At 43.3% G+C, this 19599-nt stretch overlaps 1 protein-coding gene across 3 annotated transcripts in view; it reads right to left on the bottom strand.

Moving 5' to 3' along the window:
- Positions 1 to 3160: 3160 nt before the first annotated feature.
- Positions 3161 to 19599, bottom strand: part of GCLC (glutamate-cysteine ligase catalytic subunit) — a 39193-nt gene continuing 22754 nt past the window's right edge. The window contains exons 5-16 of one of the 3 annotated variants that reach the window (XM_059076927.2): positions 19086 to 19144; positions 18836 to 18969; positions 14342 to 14416; positions 13747 to 13869; positions 12531 to 12669; positions 11997 to 12109; positions 11425 to 11517; positions 11023 to 11127; positions 6208 to 6289; positions 6028 to 6131; positions 5818 to 5938; positions 3161 to 4770 (exon numbers count right to left, since the gene is read on the bottom strand). In XM_059076927.2, the coding sequence (XP_058932910.1) occupies positions 4559 to 4770; positions 5818 to 5938; positions 6028 to 6131; positions 6208 to 6289; positions 11023 to 11127; positions 11425 to 11517; positions 11997 to 12109; positions 12531 to 12669; positions 13747 to 13869; positions 14342 to 14416; positions 18836 to 18969; positions 19086 to 19144 (1360 nt within the window). In that variant the 3' untranslated portion in view covers positions 3161 to 4558. The remainder of the gene's footprint in view (positions 4771 to 5817; positions 5939 to 6027; positions 6132 to 6207; positions 6290 to 11022; positions 11128 to 11424; positions 11518 to 11996; positions 12110 to 12530; positions 12670 to 13746; positions 13870 to 14341; positions 14417 to 18835; positions 18970 to 19085; positions 19145 to 19599) is intronic. The other 2 variants (XM_059076928.2, XM_059076929.2) reach the window with 2 other exon arrangements.

Below are 19599 nucleotides of genomic sequence, written 5' to 3'. Positions count from 1 at the left end.
CCACCATTCTGTCTTCCAGGTCACTTATCCGTTCTTCTGCTTCAGTTATTCTGCTATTGATTCCTTCTAGTGTAGTTTTCATTTCAGTTAGTGTATTGTTCATCTCTGTTTGTTTGTTCTTTAATTCTTCTAGGGGTTTATTCTTTAATTCTTCTAGGTCTTTGTTAAACATTTCTTGCATCTTCTTGACCTTTGCCTCCATTCTTTTTCTGAGGTCCTGGATCATCTTCACTATCATTATTCTGAATTCTTTTTCTGGAAGATTGCCTATCTCCACTTCATTGAGTTGTTTTCCTGGGGTTTTATCTTGTTCCTTCATCTGGTACAAAGTCCTCTGCCTTTTCATTTTGTCTATCTTACTGTGAATGTGGTTTTCCTTTCACAGGCTTCAGAATTGTAGTTCTTCTTGCTTCTGCTGTCTGTCCTCTGGTGGACGAAGCTATCTAAGAGGATTGTGCAAACTTCCTGATGGGAGGGACTGGTGGTGGGTAGAGCTGGGTGTTGCTCTGGTGGGCAGAGCTCAGTAAAACTTTAATCTGCTTGTCTGCTGATGGGTGGGGCTGGGTTCCCTCCCTGTTGGTTGTTTGGCCTGAGTAGATCCAGCACTGGAGCCACCCGGCTCTTTGGTGGGGCTAATGGTGGATGCAGCCCACCCACCAGCCACTCCGCCACCCTGGCTTCCTGTTCCTCTGGACCCTGGGAGCAAGGGGGCAGCTGGTGGGCGTAGGGCGTCACAGGACGTTTTTTTTTTTAAAGGATGAGGCTGCAGATGGTCAGGCCGAATGCCGTGGGTCCTAGGAGGAAGGTACTGATGAGGATGGGGTACCCAGGGCATCTTTCAGGGTAGCATTGGGGAAAATAAAATGGGAACCCCGTGGAAAATGTCCTGTGCCCATTTTTAATGGGATTTTTTTATTCACTATTGAGTTGTATGAATTTTTGTATATACTTTATCAGATACATGATTTGCATATATTTCCTCTCATTCGGTAGGTTGCTTTTTCATTTTTTGAAGGCTGCGAAGGAATTTTTTTAGTTTGATGTAGTCCTACTTGTTTATTTTTACTTTTGTTGCTTTTGGTGTCAGATTCAAAAAATCATCATCCAGACCTATGTCAAGAAGCTTAACACCTATGTTGTCTTCTAGGAGTCTATGGTTTCAGGTCTTACATTCAAGTCTTTAACCCATTTTGAGTTAATTTTTGTGTACGATGTGAATATTGACAGTAGTCTAATTTCATTCTTTTGCATGTGGTTGTCCAGTTTTCCCAACACCATATATTGAAGAGACTGTCCTTTCCCCACTGTATATTGGCTCTTTTGTTGTAAATTAATTGACCAAATACATGTGAGTTTATTTCTGGGCTCTCTATTCTGTTCCATTGATCTGTTTTTCCAAATTACATACGGATTTAATTACCACAGCTTTTTAATATGGTTTGAAATCAAAGCTGGAGGCACCGTTACTCTTTTTTTTTTTTTTTTTGCGGTATGCGGGCCTCTCACTGTTGTGGCCTCTCCCGTTGCGGAGCACAGGCTCCGGACGCGCAGGCCTAGCGGCCATGGCTCACGGGCTTAGTTGCTCCGCGGCATGTGGGATCTTCCCGGACCAGGGCACGAACCCGTGTCTCCTGCATTGGCAGGCGGATTCTCAACCACTGCGCCACCAGAGAAGCCCGGCACCGTTACTCTTAATGCATCTTCCATACTTAACTTTATAATGTTTCATTTCATAAAATGTTAAGAAGAATGTTAAATATTTACACAAAAGCATAATGGAGAGGAGAGAGCAGCTGGTAGATCTCAGTGGCTTATCTTCATCGAAAGCCAGGGGGAGCCTTAACCTAAATGGAAAGTTTATTAGTAGCAGTCCCAAGAACCTTGCAGTGAAGCAGCCTATGTACAGTTCTGAAAAGGGCCCCTTCCCAGCTGACAGCCTTGACGCCCATGCATCCCAGGCACACATCGCACGTCCCTTCCCCCACGTCAGACACCACCAGCTGCTTGAAGGATACTGTCACGTTTTCTTCTGCAAGATCCCTAAGAAACCTCCTGAGACATGGCCTCTCACATCCTGGGTTTCCACACTTTCCACTCTTAGCTAACTTTTGTGTAGGTGGTTTAGAAGGTGGCGGCCAGTGCCAGCTCCCTCCACTGATGGACAGAAGGCTCACAAACAGCCTCAGGGAGGAGCCGGTGGCAGGGGCAGAGGCAGCCTGGGACCAGGAGGAAACCTCTTGTTAATCCAGGAGACTGGATGGGTTAAGTTAGGGCCAGTTGTGTTCTAAGTGAGGGTGCGGGTTCAGCCGCAGCTATTTCCACCAAGGAAAAGGCCCTCTTTGCTTATCTCAGTGTTCATCATTCTGTTCCCAAAGCCCTGAACCCTCAGCTGAGTTCAGGCAGGAAAGCTTACGAAAGGTGGTACTTTCTGTCTTGGATATAGATAGGGTGCCCTTATTTGGTTTTCAGATATACACATTCGAATTGAAGACCAGTGTCATTTGAGACTTAGAATTGATTTGTGTCTGAGGTACAGAAGTGATCCAAGTCCTTGTTACTTGACGTGGCCCACACACCAGCAGCGTCAGCATTACCTGGGGCCTCTTAGAAATGCAGGAACGTGGGCCCCATGCCAGGCCTACAGAGCCAGAGGTGCACTTCAGTAAGAGACATGTTTGCAGATTAGTTTGACAATGACCCTGACCTAGGATCGTTCAGATGAAAGTAGACAAGCAGATGAAGCTGAGAAAAGTGGGTGGACAAGATGAACTAGGGGTTGTGGGTAGGAGAGGGATGTGGGTCCAAAGACATGGGTTGGAAACGGTTCTCTGCAGGGCCTGCTGAGCCAGTCTAAAGCGGGACAGCACCCCAGTGCGCACACAGCCCGAGTTACCTGTAACTCACCATGTGAGCACTGACTTGGCACAGCGACAGTTTGGAGTAAAAGAAAAATTCACTTCCAGTCGTCATTTCTCCTCTCCCCACAGGGGTTGACAGCTACTAGGGAGGGGAGGCATCTGTTTTCATCACTATGCGTCTTTCTAGAAAGAGCTGAGGATCATGATGAAGAAATCATTTCCTGGCATATGTGGGCTAATTAAAAAAAACCAACCCTCACCACCATCCGTTTAGTTGTAGAACTCACACATTCAACAGTTTTCACAATGCCAATTCCATTCTTTTATTTCCTCATACCACAAACACTTTACTGCCTTTTTACAAACTGAGTTTACACGAGCAAATTGCAAAGGAAAAACAGGCGTCCTTTAATCCTCCAAAATGCATGTATGAAATAGAGCACAAACCCTAGTATCTATACATAAACAGGTTTAGCTGAAGCTTTATGGCAATTTCTTAAAATTAGCATGACAGTTTAGATATTTATGCCTGTAAAGTTTGCATAATCTACTATACATAGTTTTTTCAGAAGCAGTTTTAAGACTTTTAATTGGGGAAAAAAACTTCAACAAAAAGCTCTAACAATTCTGTGCAACTTAAATTATTTACAATTAAACATTTAGGGTCCTGACTCACAAAACTTAGTGCATATCATGATCTGTTTATGAGTTTCGCAGAGAAGGTAAGCAGTATGTAGAATAATCCTCAGGTAAAATCTAGAATGAATGGCTTTTAGAAGAATGTCTGTAATATGCTTGCTGGAAACTAGAGAAAAAGTAACAAAACAAAAACTTCAGCAGCTGCGTTTGATTTGAAAACTTAAAGTAGACAGCAGCAATCAGAATAAACAGGTGACCACAACAGAAGAGCTGGTGGCATTTTTGACATTACTCTTGGTATGTACAAGAAGAAAAACGATTCTCCCCATTTTTTCCATAAAAAAAAATCACCCCCAATAATCACTACATGTGAACGCAGAGTCCTTCTCCAGAGTCGTCTTCAAACTTGATGCCAAAATTAGCAAACGTAGACAGAAAGTACTGTCAGTTCAGTGGGTTCTCTTTAGTGGGAAAAGCTTGGGACAGGGTTACCGAAGGGTTAGCTCTTCCAATTACAAAAGAATCGTCATAGATAAGGTGCCGGAAATCTAAGCTTCCCCTCAAAGCACTTTGGTGGATTCAACGGTGATTTTATGTATATGCTAAAGGAGATGACTCAAAGAAAATTAGCAGGACAAACTGTTTTCAAGGTGAAGTGATAGATTTCAGTGAATCAGGTCCAGGTAAAGTCTTTTAAAAAAACCCCAAAATTTACAGTAAACATTTTAAACTCTGGAATGCAGATATAGTATAGTTATCAGTAAGTTACATTTACAAAACCATTTCCACAGTAGTTGTTCCAGAGTCAGAACTGAAAAATGTACAAGCCAGCTCACATATGACTTTAGATACAGTGTTATTAAAATACATTGTTAATCATAAAAATACTTTACTATGTACATGTACACTGTATAAACTCTAGATTTGCCTAAACCCACTTCTGCGGAGCAGCCCAGGAAACAGTGCAGTGCTATTATCTGGTCTTCACACCCTGCACACGGGCTGATCCTGCGGTCAGTCCTTCACTAACACGGTGAAGCATTTCTCCTTCTGCAGGACGTCTAGTTGGAAGAGTCAGTTTTACTTCCACTGTACTTTACTTTCCTAAATGCTGGTCCAAGTAACTCTGGGCATTCACATAATTCATTTGCGATTTGGTTACACTTTAAAAGAAGGCTATAGTTCATCTCATCAGTTATTACACTGTCTTGCTTGTAGTCTGGATGGTTTGCGATAAACTCCCTCATCCATCTGGCAACTGTCATTAATTCTCCTGAAAAAAAAAAAAAAAATTTTACCAACTTAATGGTAGTGGTTTTTTTTGTTTGTTTGGTTTTTTTCTTTTGTAAGTTGACATTTATTGGCCCACATAATACAATCCTGAAGAAGAATCAGTGTGGCCTTCTGGTGTAGCCACATGGCAGGGGCCAGGAACGAGCTGTATTACGTGGCCGTAATGTTTGAAGAATTCCTCCCGGGGAAGGGTTTCATGTTGCAGGCAGGCAGCGAGAACACACACATCCCACTGCTATGGGACCTGTTAGACGCCACCCACATGGTGATGCTGCCGGCTCTAAGACACGGGAGCCAACGTGTGTGGACTAGAGCCCGAGTTCTTCCACCTGGCTAAGTCCTGCCCACGCCAGTGTCACAATACTGCCCTGGGACAGGAGGGCCCCTGAGTTCCCCAGAGCCATCTGATCAAAGAGGTGGAGAGAATAATGAAAAGTAGAGGCATGAAGACAGAAACTGGCAGATACAGCATTTGGGGGCAGGGTATATCCTTTGTGGATCTGGAAATTTTACAGAAGCCTCGAGCAAAATACAGATGCCACTGCTACTGTCCTCTTAGTCATGGCTGACAGCGCCCCGGCCACCATGATCTCAAAGCTGAGAAAGTGGGGGTCCAGGGCGCCCCTGTAGGGAGGCAGGCTGGAGGGCCACCGTCCTAGCTGTGCTATTAGTTAACCTGAGGACTGGCTTAGACTCACTGTGCAAAGAGCCCAGGGTGCCTCACAACACACACAGTCGGGCATAAATGTCAAACAGGCAGTCCAGATACTGTATTTCATTGCCTAAGAGGCCACTGGCTTAAAGATGCAGCATTAGTGTACGAACCAGTAAGAAAAAAAGCACTGCTAATTAAACTGTGACTGTCAAAGATTACAAGGTGCATCCAACCGCAGAGATGGTACAATGCGGAAAGTTAGGATATCACGTACTTTAATAAAAGACTGCTTTAAAAACTGAATACTGTAAGATTGCGAGGCTCTGCCCACATTAAGAGATGTTTAAAAAAGCAAAGCACAGAGTGCCATACCGGATGCTCTCTTCTTAATCAGCTTCAGGTAGTTCAGAATACTGCATCTGGTGTCCACGTCCACCTCCATGTTTTCCAGGTAAGAGTTCAGGATGGGGATCAGCCCGGGAAACACGCCTTCCTGCAACAAGCGGGGTGCGCTGTCAGCCGACTCCCCGGGGGTGGGGTGGGGTGGGGGTAGGGGCCGGGTAGCTGGGGCGCGGGCCCTACCTTGCCGTTGATGATGGTGTCGATGGTCATGAGCGCGTACTCCTCGGCTGCTGGCTCGGTGCTGCCCGTGGTCTTGCCGCGGCCGTCCACCATGGCGTTGCCACCTGCCAGAGGGGTGCAGAGGGTGTTAGCGGCCCGTGTGGCCTACAGGGACCCCAAAAATGCAAGAGAAGGCAGTACCTTTGCAAATATCTTTTCTGAAATAAAACAATCCCTGCAGGACAGCATCTCGCTTCTGTGCTACTTTCATGTTCTCATCAACCTAAACGAGGAAAACAATCGCAGCCAAGTCAGAACATTGCCGAAGTCAGGGCACTCCTGCTCCAGCGCGTTTGGGGGCTGCGGTGCCTCGCTCACCTCGCGGTCTGTACCCATCTGTGAAGGAGCCTCCCACAGCCAGTGCTTGCTGGCGGCCAGATAAAGACTTTGCACTGTCATGTGGGGCTGTGTCCCTCAACCCCAGACTGCTGGGATGTGCTTTTTAATAACAACGGGGCAATTCTAAGAGAAGCTTACCTTAAAGATCAATGCGAAACTTACACTCATGTATGTAGGCCGCCCACATCTCGAGGTCCCTTGAGACACCCTGGGATGAATCTATGGCATTGGGAGGTCAGGGGGCTGGTCCCTCCTCACAGCCCAGACTCACTCTCCTGCCTCTCCTGCCACCTGGAGTTGAGGGCTGTGCCCTCCCCGCCCCTGGGATTTTGCTGCCTCATAGGCGGGCTGTGGGATCTGGAATAAGGTGACCCCTCCCAGGGCAGGTCACCCATGCTGCCTGCCCACCTGCGGCTCTGCCGTGCTCACTCCCTCAGGAGACCCCAACCCCTAGTTGTGAATTCTCCATTTCTCCAATGACTTTTTAAGACCCTCAAAGTAGAGCTTTTAAAACTTTTTAGTAGTAGTCCCTTATTTCTATAAGGAAATCTTAGGGGACTCTCCATATACAAAACAGACTTAAGTCAGAGGTCATGTTGAAGAGGGATGGTCAGTACAGAGTCTGTGATTACTTAGCTTTGCCCCCTCAACACTGATTAATTCCTATCATTATTTTTTTTGTTTTAAGGCACATATGATCTTCGGATTAATCTAGATACAGGAACATATTCAAGCAATCTAAAATTCTATCATGGCTAGGAACGTCTGGCTTCATTTCTAATAACGTTTGTATTTTTCTTAGTCTTGACAAAAATTCACAAAGATCACCAGTTTTAATTTCTTCTTTTATAATTCCTTTTTTTTTTTTTTTTTTTTTTTTGCGGTACACGGGCCTCTCACTGTTGTGGCCTCTCCCGTTGCGGAGCACAGGCTCCGGACGCGCAGACTCAGCGGCCATGGCTCACGGGCCCAGCTGCTCCGCAGCATGTGGGATCCTCCCGGACCGGGGCACGAACCCGCATCCCCTGCATCGGCAGGCGGACTCTCAACCACTGAGCCACCAGGGAAGCCCTGAATTCCTTTTAAAAAGCTGTAATTTTACTACAGTCTTTAGATTCTTAATTTAATTACTTAGGTTTATTTTTAATATTTCTGTTTATAGTACTTAAAGCTGTGATTTTCCCTTAGAAATTATGTTTGCCGGCATCATTTTCCTAAACAATCTATAATTCTAGTTTTTTTAAAAAATTTTATTGACGTATAGTTGACTTACAATAGTGTTAATTTGTGCTGTACAACAAAGTGACTTACTTATACACATACGTATTCTTTTCCATTCTAGTTTATCGCAGGATACTGAATATAGTTCCCTGTGCTATACAGTAGGGCCTTGTTGTTTACCCATTCTATATATACTAGTTTGCATCTATAATTCTAGTTTTGACTTAATCTAGAACCTACTAGCAAAACGATTTAAAATTTCCAATAGTTAAATTTTTCCTGAACATTTTCTTGTTCAATTTTGGTGAGAATGTATTCTGTACAGTGTCTACTTCTGAGAAGTGAAAATTTTCCTTAATTAATGTTTGTTATTCTTCCTCAGGGCATTTTAAAAAGGTGTGCCATGGTATAAGATTTGTGATCAGGCGACACAACCAAGCTTATTAACTGTGTCACTTAATTCCCCTGTGGCCTTTCTCATCCTTTGATTATATGGCCTGTCAGTTACTGAGTAACACGCCAGAAACTCTGCTAAGTGACTTACTCCACGAACTCCACATGGCCTTACAACAGCCCACGTGTCTCTGTTCTACACCTGCGAACTGGGGCACTGAGAGGACATCTAACTTGTCCAGGTGAAAAAGCTAGTAAGTAGTGCAAGTGATTTATGAATTGAGTGCTCACCTGGAAGCCACATCTTACCCACTGTACTACAGTGCCTTTAAATTCTTCTTATGCTGCTGAGAAATGTTTGCTGCACTTTGTTAAAAAAAAAAAAAAAAAAAAAAGGCTCTAACGTTATCTTGAAAGAGTATATAAAATTGCTTCCTGTATCTCATTTAAGACCTTCTCACATTTTGTTGTTTAGGACTTTGCCCTTCCTGAATTGTTAAAAGGTCATTATGGAGCTCTTTACTGTCAACATCTGTCCTTGTTTTAAGTATATCTTATGCAAACAACGTGTATCATTACACTGCTATTTTATATCACCTGTTTTAGCTTCTGAATAGGAGAATTTAGTCTATTCAAATTTGTTTTCATCTTATTTTACCACTGTATGTTCTCTGGACCATAATGTCTTATCACACCCGTGGTCCCAGACCCACTTTTGTGGCACCAGGAAGCTTTGTTTTTTTCCCACCTCTTTAGCTAGGAGATTAGAGGCGACAGATCCTTACTTCTATACTATTAGTGGTCTTTCTTACTTTTAGACAAGTAGTTTTGAAATTCTCTCTCCAAATGTCAAGCATTAAGAAGTATCTGCCATTCCCCTCCTTCCACCATCCCCTTGCTAGATAAGATTTCTGGCTTACTTTAGCCCTAACTTAATCTTTTTCGTTAGAATCACTTGGAATTTAAAGACTAGTTTGGCTGGCATAGTTCTAATTCTTTACCCTTCGGATTCTGTAGACCTCTTGCCATCTTTTCTAGTGTTTAATGTTGTAGGTGAGAAATGATATCAATTGATTTTCTTCTCCCTCTTGGCAGGAAGTTTAGGTATCCTAATTTCCTCTCCTGTCTGGACAACTGATCTTCTCTTTGAGATTCAGAAATTCCTAGACTTGGGTTCTTCTTTAAATAATTCTGTCTCATCCTCATTGGACTCTCACTCAGGGGAAATTCTATTTCTTTATTTTCTTTATTGTATCTCACATCTCTTTTGTATAGACTGTTCTCTTCTTCTAAATTTTGATACAAACCCTGAACTTTCCAGAGAAATCCTCTCTTCCTTTTTCCCATAATCTCTGTTTCTTTGCCATCCTGCTGGGATGAATCTCAGTTTGGTTCCCCTAAATCACAGACTTTGATCTTCAACCACACCTGCTTACTTGGTAAGCATACTGATTGTGGCTACCATGTCCCTTGTTTCTGAGAACTCTTACTTTACAAATGTTCTCTGGTCCACAGGGCTTGTTTATCTAAGATGTGACCTTTCTCTAGAATTTCTTCGAGGGCACTAATGAGAATTTATTTAAAAATTCTTTCCAGTTTCTAAATTAACTGTGTTTTGGGACTTCCCTGGTGGTTCAGTGGTTAAGACTCTGAACTTCCACTGCAGGGGGTGTGGATTTGATCCCTGGTCAGGCAACTAAGATCCCACATGCTACACGGCCAAAAAAAAAAAAAAAAGTAACTGTATTTCACTGAGGATAATATACTCTGCAGGCTCAAGGGCTCTTTTCTTTAAAAGTTTTCAAAACTGACTTTCAGACATCTATATCTGACCCCAGAACAATGTGGGTTCACCTATATGAGGATTTTTCCAGCAGTAAATACCACAGCATTCCATGATCTGCTGCTGGTTGAATTCTCGGATACGGAGGAACTAACTATAACTTACACGCATGTCAAGTGTATTTCATAAGCAAAGGCTTGACTGGCAGCTCACGTGAACCCCCCTTGCGTGCGTTCATCTCCCCAGTGGCTGTACCACATTCAGGGTGTGTGTGTGTGTGTGTGTGTGTGTGTGTGTGTGTGTGTGTGTGTGTGTGTGTGTGTGTGTGTGTGTGTGTGTGTGTGTGTGTGTGTGTGTGTGTGTCAGGGTGTGTGTGTCAGGGTGTGTGTGTGTGTGTGTGTCAGGGTGTGTGTGTGTGTGGTGGAGGGAGGTGCAGGCTGGAGAAGCCCCTCCAGCTTCTCCACAGATGCTGGGCTATGCAGCTTTATTCATGCGACAGGGCAGCTCTTCTCTTCCCTCCAGCCCTGAGCCCCGGTAGACCCTCACTCCACCTGGCAGCCTTTCCCAGCCAGTCTGTGTGCCAAGAGACCCACCGGCCAGGAACCAAAGGTCTCTATACTCACTTGGCTACTGCCCCGCGGCCCCCAGCCTTGCTGCCTCACAGCCTGGAACTGTTCCAAGGCTCTGCCAAGGAAACTGCTTCCAGAAAGCTCCTTCTTGGTTTTTGTTGCGCTGAGGCTGATTCAGATTTGTTTTTCCAGTAGTGCAGCGCCAACTATGTTCTCCAGAAACCTCTCCAGTTTGGTTCCATTCCCTGCACTACCGAAGTTACGCGTCCCTCCGTCCTGAGTCTAATATCGTGGTCGGCCTGGGACTGGACAGGACGAAACCCATTTGTGGGAATCCCTCCCGCCATCACCTTGAGTCAAAAGCCTCTAGAAACTAGAGATTATTCAAATGCAACCCTAAATGTCTTCCAAATGGGCTGAGTAAGGAGCTACTGTTAACATTTTTTTCCAGGAGTCTCCACCAAAACGGTACCAAAATCTGTAGCATAAACTTAGGTTTAAAAAGAAAAAAAAATAGGGTGGAAGGAGAGCATTTTCTTCTAAGGGAGGAATAATCCTAAGTGAGGTCAGAGTTGAAACAATTATTATACATAAGTCAGCAATGGGCAGTAACCTACAGACACCCAGCCCTACGCTGAAACTCGTCCTTACCTTTGACAGCGGGATGAGAAAGTCCAGCTTGTAGGAAAGGATCACCCTGGTGAGCAGCACCACGAACACCACGTACGCGGAGTTCTCGAAGTCTGTCAACTGAACCTGGACACGGGGCCCGAGACATTAGGGGCCCACCGTGCAGACAGCTCCACCCTGAGAGGCCCCTGAGGGTCACATCTCTCCCAAGCATCTCCTAACCTCCCACCTGGGTCTGGAAGCCTCTGCCCACAATCTATTCTCAGAAGCAGTCCTCCCGAGCTGCTGCACTTGCGTGTAACACGCACACACGTGATCTGTGCTGCCTTCCAAGTAACCCGAGCTTCTGACAAGGGTGCGGGTGGGTGGCAGGTGGCTGGGAACGGGTGCGTCCAAGTCGGTTCCTGCCGACGGGCTGCGTACCTCCGTGGGCCGGAATTCCACTCTCCATCCAATGTCGGAGTTTGGAGGAGGAGGCTTAAATCGCATTGTCTGCCAATTTGTGGACTGAATATTCTGTATTCAAAAAGCAGAGAATAAAACCAATTTTCCAGTAAGGTTTTAAGATAATTTGATATTTAATACGTGAAGCAGACTGTTTACTGTCCATCCCAAATACTCTTCAATTTACAAATACAAAAAGGTACAATTTAAGATTTTCGTGGAGCATGACCTGCTAGGGAGACAAAACAGCAAGTGCTTAAGGGAAGTTAGGTGACACAACAGCAGTCCTGAAGGAAGTGGTCGTGTTATTTTTCTGTGCAGCATATTTGCATTTTTCATTGCTATGAAAACAAGAGAAAATACTGAATGAAAAATTCAGAACCAGGGAGTAAGAATCACAAAATAAGGGTACTTGAACCAATTTAAAATCTTTGCTGCACTGGGTGATGGAGGTCATAGAAGGCTTCTACTGTCATCAACTCCTTGACCCCCCAGACAACGGCCTCCACCCTGGATAGTGAAGTGAAACGCCTTCAAAGCGGAGCAGATACCTCAAAATGGTCGGACTCGTTGGCATCGTCCAGGTGGATTTTCTCTTCAAACAGAGTCAGCGGGTCTCTAATGAAGAGATGAGCCACGTGCTGGGCCAGGAGATGATCGATGCCTGCAGAGAGAGGTCACACCACTCGCTTCAGAGCTGTTCTCCGTGCCCAGAAAGACGGCAGGACAGCTCGGGAAGTCTGAAGAAAGGGCATCTAGAAGCTTAGGAAATGGCTGGGCTGTGCAGGATTCTCGTGCCTCCCAGGATTTTATACTATGGGGTGTGTTCGCTCCTTACACAAGGCCCGTCGGGGCAGAGCTGTGGAGCCAGGGACAGACCTCCAAAGTCAGTTCCTTTTGCTAAAAGTCAAGATCTCACAAGTATATGGAACTTGAAATTTTAAGAACAAGCAGCCTCATGAGAAAAGTTAAGAGACTTCACACTAAGAATAGAAGCCAGACCAGGAGTCAGCAAAGGAGTTTAAAAGGGCTTTGAAGAACTAAAGGTTTACAACCAAATCTAGACAAAAGGAACAGAGGCTCACCTTCCTGCAACAGCTGTTCATAGATTTCTTTGTCTTTCGTCAGGTCGATGTCATTATATTTCTCACCGCACTCAGATAAGTAACTGTCTATTGAATCGTATCGGGACTTACTGATCCTATAGTGGTTGTTCTTCAGTGGCTAAAATTGAAAAAAATACAAATGAATGCCCTATAAAATGATGTGGAAATAAACTAACACCCCAAATAATTATACTAAAAGCCTATATACTATATATGTAATTACATAAAACTGTCCAACCTGAACATGAGATCCTGAAAAAAAGCTAGTTAATCCTGAAAAGTATTAGAAAAATTATATTTAAAAAAATCTGGAGACAATTTAAGTAGTCTGTTTTCTGATATGACTTAAATATATATATATTTCTTTTTTTTCTTTGAAGTGGATCACCTTCATTCTCATTAAGATAGGAAAATGCCAATGTTGAAAGCAAAACTATAAAACTATAATGTAAAACAAAGCTATTAAAATGATTTCTGCTTTAAACTTTATTTCTACTTAGAAGGCATGTTCAACAATTTATCAACAATTACATAAAGAGCAGAGCATCAATAGGGCAGCCCAGGTCGAGAACATCAGAATCACCTGTGAGGGCTCCTTTAGTAACATGTATGTCTAGGTCCCAGTTCTGGACATACTTACTCACTGGGCTAGGGTGGGCCGGGGTACTTATTTTTAAAGATCTCTATAAGTGGTTCTGATGCACAGTCTGGGCTGGAGAGATGCAGTTCAACATGCAAACAAGAGGCACGAACCTACCCTTACTTATTAGGCAAACCTAACCCTTTGTAACAGGCAAAAGAACCTGACATCAGATTACACTTTCCACAGCAGACAGCACCACAAACAAAGCACTCATGTAGCACCAAAAAGCTTTCTGGTAAAAACAGCCATCAGCACTGACTCCCAAAATACAGAAAAATTGTACTACTAATTTCAGAAGGTAAAACAAATACTGGTTTCAACAAATGAGGAAAATTAACTTGAACCCCTCCCCCCGCCAACCAAATCACATTTCCCACATTCTCACCCCAAACACACGCTGTGAAGCCAAAGACAGGTTGATAACCTGGCAGCTTCTTCCCATGTGTGACTAACCCACTCAGGATACAAATTTAAGGGAGACTTCAAAACTGTGAGCAGTGACAATATCCCCATTTTACCTGCTGGATTTAAAAGACTGTTAAGGAAACTCACTCCCACCTCCAGTCCTCTCTCCTCCCGAGTCCTATCATCTACAGATGCAGAAATCACGCCCCAGCGACAATCAATGTCTGACACATAGCCTCGGTAAAAAGGGGACGCAGCGCTCAAAGCCATCTAAAAACAAACAGAAGTCAGCACCTGCAAGTTCAAAGTGTCATTTACATGCTGAAAAAAGCTCCATGCAGTTACCTCTGGTCTGGAAGAATCAGTTCATGCAACCCCTACAGATTTCTACTACATCTACTGCACCGGCCTTCTCATGGTGAAATACACCAGAAGTGACTCCAATCCTTGCCTCTGATTCACTTAAATCATCTTCTCCACACCGTGAGGACAGGCGGGATGGGAGGGGGAAAACGGCTACGCTCAAGCTCGACACTTCAACACAAAAATGCCTTACTGGCAACGGTAAACTCTACAGCTTAGACTCTTATCCATTAGCTCTAAGTCTGCATAGTATTCATGTTAGTTCAGTTCTAAATGAAGTCTTAACTGGACTTAAACAGTACAGGGTCAGCAAATTTTGCACGTGCAGTCTTTATTTTATACAAAGAAGTAGTTAAAATTAGGTGTGATTTCTACTTACGACAATTGGGCAGATAGTGGCCAACTGATCATAAAGGTATCTGGCCTCAGATATGCTGCAGGCTTGGAATGTTACCTGTTTAAGAATCCCAAGTTATTAAACAACAACACAAAATCAGTACCATCCTCCATAAGGAGCCAAGTCTGAGAAGGAAGGTGGTTGGTCATGGCATGTGATGGTCATTCCGTTGATGACAACACTGAATACAGGAGTTTTAAAGAGCTGTCTCGGATGAATTTTGCTAGAAAATAGCTTTAACCATGTTCACAACTACTATAAATAACCACGTTCCAAAGTTAAGTAAGATTAAGAAGTCAGGAAAGAAAAATAAGACCTAGATTAACAATGAAGTTCAGCCAGGCGTTTTCTCTTCCACTGACTTGTTTCCTTCTGAAGCTGCCCATCCACGTCTGTGGGCTTGTATACATTTTGGTACAAAAGGGGGATCTGGAGATGTGAACGATGCGTTTCAGAGTTCACGGGTGGCACAATGCGGAATAGCTCGGAAGCGGGGGCAGGACTGGAGGAAGGAAGAGAGGGCAGTTAAAACACTGCAACTGTCCAGGAAAAAACTGAGGAAGTCTGGTGGGAAGAGGCACAGCAGGGCCAAAGCAGGCCTGGTGACCAGTGGGCACAGACAGTGTGGAGTGACCTGGGTTTTGGCCTGGGTGCTCCTCGGACAGATGGGAAGCAGCAGTGTCAGGACACAACGGGCTGATGAGGCCAAGGAAGAGTGAAACAGCCCTGTAAGTGGCTCGGTCTCCAGGGCTGGGGCCAGGAAGAAAAATCTGAGCTGGAGAAGTATTTGGGGAGTAGGCCCAGATGATGTACTAAGAAGAGGCAGATTGCCCAGGAAGCCCGCACAAGAGGGGTAAGTAGGACACTTAAGAGTTAGGCAGAGAAGGAGATCACGTAATTGATTAGTGCAAATCCTCAAAACAATTACCCACAAGAAACCAAAAAAAAGTGCTGCCCTCTGCAGGGCTGGGGTAGCGGAAGGGGCAGGGAACACAAATTGTGGTTGTGTTGGCACATTTGTAATAACTGCAAACTGGGAACAGTTCTCATGTCCTGTTGTTATTTAATAATGACAGTCTGGATTGTGTGTTGGTGCAGTAAATAATTTAAGTGCTTAATAGTTGAACTAGCAGCTGAGTGAATGTTTACTATTCTAATCGCAACCTGTTAGTTCCAGTAGTTTTAGCCAGGTCTCAACTTTGCTTTTGTTGGTTTTGTTTTGGCTTTTGTTTAAATGACAGAGGACTTCTGTTGGAGACTCAAGGGTCTAACCGCTGAATTCATGGCACTTCATGTCAGTGTGGTGACTGACTACAGAAAACGATGATTCACACCATTTACTGTGTCCTGACTTTCCTACCATTTCTATGTGAATTATTAAGTCAGTGCTATATTTTAATTAAAACATAATGACAGGTACCCAGCCATTACAAATTAATTCAACACACGGAGAAGAGCTGTGTCACAGGTGTAAAGGAGCAAGAATGTCAAAGGTGAAAAGAGAAATTGAGAAGAACTGACAGGTCACTAATAACCCAAACCAAGGCAGTTTCTGCCAAGAGGTGGGAATGCAGAAATCAGCTTGTCTGTGGCTAACAGTTAAATGAGAAGTCGGGGAGATGGCGAGCAGAGTATTTACAGGCTTATCTGCTGTGACCCCACCCCTAAAGTATAAGCCCTAGGAGGGCAGGGGTCTGCCTTGCAGTTCTCTATCCTCAGTGTGTAGGACAGGGTCTGACACCCACTTAGTCCTTAATATTTATTAAGTGAATAGAGTATTTTGAAGGAAAGAGGGTGTTAAAAAGGAGAACACAGGAGCAAAGGTAAGTTTTATTTTTATAAAATGGTGGGATACTTGAAAAGCTGACCCTACAGCCCAAACTGATATGGACTGAGATTAGGAATACCTAAATGTTCCCCCAAGTGTTTTGACTGCTGAATGTTTTTGCACATACATCTCATAGTTTATTTAGGTCCTTTTTTGAGTTACTCTTAGCTATTTTAGAGTCTGTTATTTTTGTTTTTAAGAAGATCCTATGATAAGCATTTTTTCTCTTCATTTTTGATTGGCTTCTCTTAGATGGCCTCGTATATACTAGACAATTCACAGGCAAATTCTGAAAAAGTCAACTCTAGAAAAATATGCTTAAGAAAACTGGCAACTGGAATTCAATAGCTGAGTTAGAACAGTGATATGACTTAGTTATTCTAAGTATATTTAGTAACTAGCTTCTTTACCCCAGGGCTGATTGAGCCATTAAGACATCACTGTGGTAATGGCTTTAGTGGGGGAAGAAAAAAAAGAATTCTTAACACCTTAAAAATATATGAATGGTTTTGGATTCTGGTATCCTTTTAAAGTATCATATAAAGAAGAGAAGCAATGTCACTAGGAAACTGATGAGGGAAAACAAAAGAGAAAGTATGAAAAATTGATGTTAGAAACCTAAATATCTAAAATTTGTCCAGAACCCAGTGTTGAAGCCATAGGATTTTCTTGGGGGGGGGGGGGAGGGGGGAAGCTATCACAATGTGCATGAACTTATTAAAGTCAAGAATTTGAATATAGTTGAAGTACTTTTTGTTCTATACATTAAGATGCTCACTAACCTTAAAAAACAAACAGAAACTTTGAAACCATTTTTTTTTGCCTTATTGTAATAAGTAGTTTCTAGTGTTCCACTTAAGAGATAAAGCAGAGATTTCTGTGGTGTTTGCTGGAATTTGTCTCATTTACCATATACTTACATTATCTGTGCTAAAGACTTTTAAGTGGAGTATTGAAAGTGGGGTGGCTGGACACACCACTGAGAAAAAGAAAACAACCTTAAACCCATGACAAAGCTTAAACTGGATGGAAAACTGTATCTACAAGCAATAAAAATGTAAACTACCTACCATTAGGACATATTTATTTGTGTAAACACAGTGTTTCAAGGGAAAGGCTATCCCTTTGGAATGGGGCAACTGTGCTGTCCATGGCAAAACACCCTGGTTTAATATTAAACCAAGAAAAAAAGGCAATTGGTCCTCCAAGAGCACTGACAGATTTTAAAGCTGTGCACTCTAAGTTCTAGAGCTTAGTGGTTCTCTTTAGAAATACTTGGAATTAAGATAGGGAAGCAGATAAGGCAGTTAAAAGTCAACAGGTCTCTTTTTTGATGAAGTGTGTCCATCTGGAAGGAAACTCATAGCCTAGGTTTGTTTGGAAGACACATTGTATACCACCTATGTAAGTCAGGGAAAGCAGGGGAAATGGTATCCTTGGCCATGGTTATTTGAACACACTTAGCATGTAAAAATCTAACTCTGGCATTCAATTTTGATTATACATAGTTGTAAGATAAACACATCCAAGATACATGTGCAAGAAGGTGTGTGACTGTGCGCAGCTGCCTGAAATGATGGGATGCTGGGTCCCCAGCCGTGTGGAGGACAGGCAGACTGAGGGCTGGGGGTGGGCTAGGGGGTGCTCATGTGGGGTCAGGCTTCACACTGCTCCAATCAGCAAATAATCAGAACTGGATAAAATCTCCTTGGATAATAAAAAGAGGCCCTCTTTTTTTTTTCTTTTGAAATTTTCAATTTGAAACTTTTAATTTTGTGCCACTTTTACTTCTGTTCTAACATGATTTTAAACAAATTAAAGGTTAAAACCAATACTGTTGTTAATAAAAACAATTAAAGAATATTAGCTCAGAGACAGACCTAGAAGCAGCCTTAATATAAACCCTTCTTTCAGCTCCTGAGAACACCGAGACCAGAAGAAGGGGAGTTACCCAAATACCTGAGAAGTTACAGCTAAAGCCCAGATACAGGCTTGTGGGCAGCCCGATGGGTCCCTGCTCCCCGCTCCAGGTCCCCTGTGAGGCGGGACACCATCTCTGCCACAGGTGCCAGTAATCTGATTAGATCCAGGGGAAGTTTTAACCAAGCCACTGAGAGAGAGAGGCTATTCTACAATACCTCCTGTGAAACTTAGCCAGGGGCAAGGCAAACATGGGCTGCTAAATATCATTCTTTTTATACCACTAGATGGCCTTGCAGGAAAATAAAAATTTAAAGTCCAAATAATCCTTCCCTTGGATCACAAGCTCACTGGAGTGCATCCAGAATTCATTTTCAGAAATGATAAAATTTGAGCAATGTTTACAATCTCAAAGCTAGTCACTAGATGGCAGCAAAAATTAGGCACAGAGAGAACAGAGACAGTGACTTTGGAATATTTCACATTTTAAGTTCATTAACAACTATGTCTTTGTAGTGAACTGTAGATTCCGTAAATTCTGCCCAGAGATAACTTCCAGTGAATTTACTAAGATAACTTCATTAGTTTTCAGAAAGAAGTACTAGCTACTATTTCAACCTGATTAAAATGTGATTTTTAAAAAGGAAACATGCACATATAAAAAAAAAGAAGTTAATAAATAGAAACGGATGAGGACAGCTTGCCTCTCTGGATATTTGAAATGATACCTGCAGACAGCAATTGCCCATCCCAAAGCCCATAGCATCCATGTAAATGTGGTCGGGCTTAGAAGCCTTTGCTGCCTCATCATCCTCAGGAAATGTTTCTATAAATGGAGATGGTGTATTCTTGTCCTTAAATACTGCAGTATTAATTGAAAAAAAAAAAAAGAAAGAAAAGAGCAGGAAATGGGTGAGAGTCAAGGATTAACGACAATGGGGGTGGGTCTCCTCCCACCCGCCACCTCTCTAGACTCACTTGGGACGTTGATGACCACCTTCTCTCCTCTTCTGTGCCGGATGTTCCTGGTGAGGGTACTAAAAAACAGAGAACAAATGTCCTAAGTTGGTCACCTAAGAACCATCATGCAAAAGAAGAATTTGACAATATGCAAGTACACGGAACGAATTCCTCCCTCAAACTCATCCTCTAAGTCATCCCTACCGAAAATTCATGTGGATGGAGAGACTGAGGGATTTCCTGAAAGAAGGCTTTGCATTAATACCACGTCCTCTGGCTCTTGTTTGAGGATGTCATTCTCTCTCCTGCCCAGGCCCTGATCCTCGGCTCCATGTGACTCACCAAACCAAGCTCAAGTGTTCAAGGTCTGCTGTGGTCTGGCCTCACCCTATGTTTCTAACATTTTCCATGCTAAGTCCAAAGACTTGAGCCAAACTGTGGTACTCACGTTCCCCGGATATCTCTGGACCCCAGAACCTCATCACTCCCTCCACCCATCCTGCAGCATTCATACTGTCCTCCAGCCTGCGAT

The sequence above is a fragment of the Kogia breviceps genome, chromosome 10, assembly GCF_026419965.1.
Source record: "Kogia breviceps isolate mKogBre1 chromosome 10, mKogBre1 haplotype 1, whole genome shotgun sequence".
Taxonomy (NCBI): domain Eukaryota; kingdom Metazoa; phylum Chordata; class Mammalia; order Artiodactyla; family Physeteridae; genus Kogia; species Kogia breviceps.
This window is presented reverse-complemented; position numbering and strand designations above follow the sequence as displayed.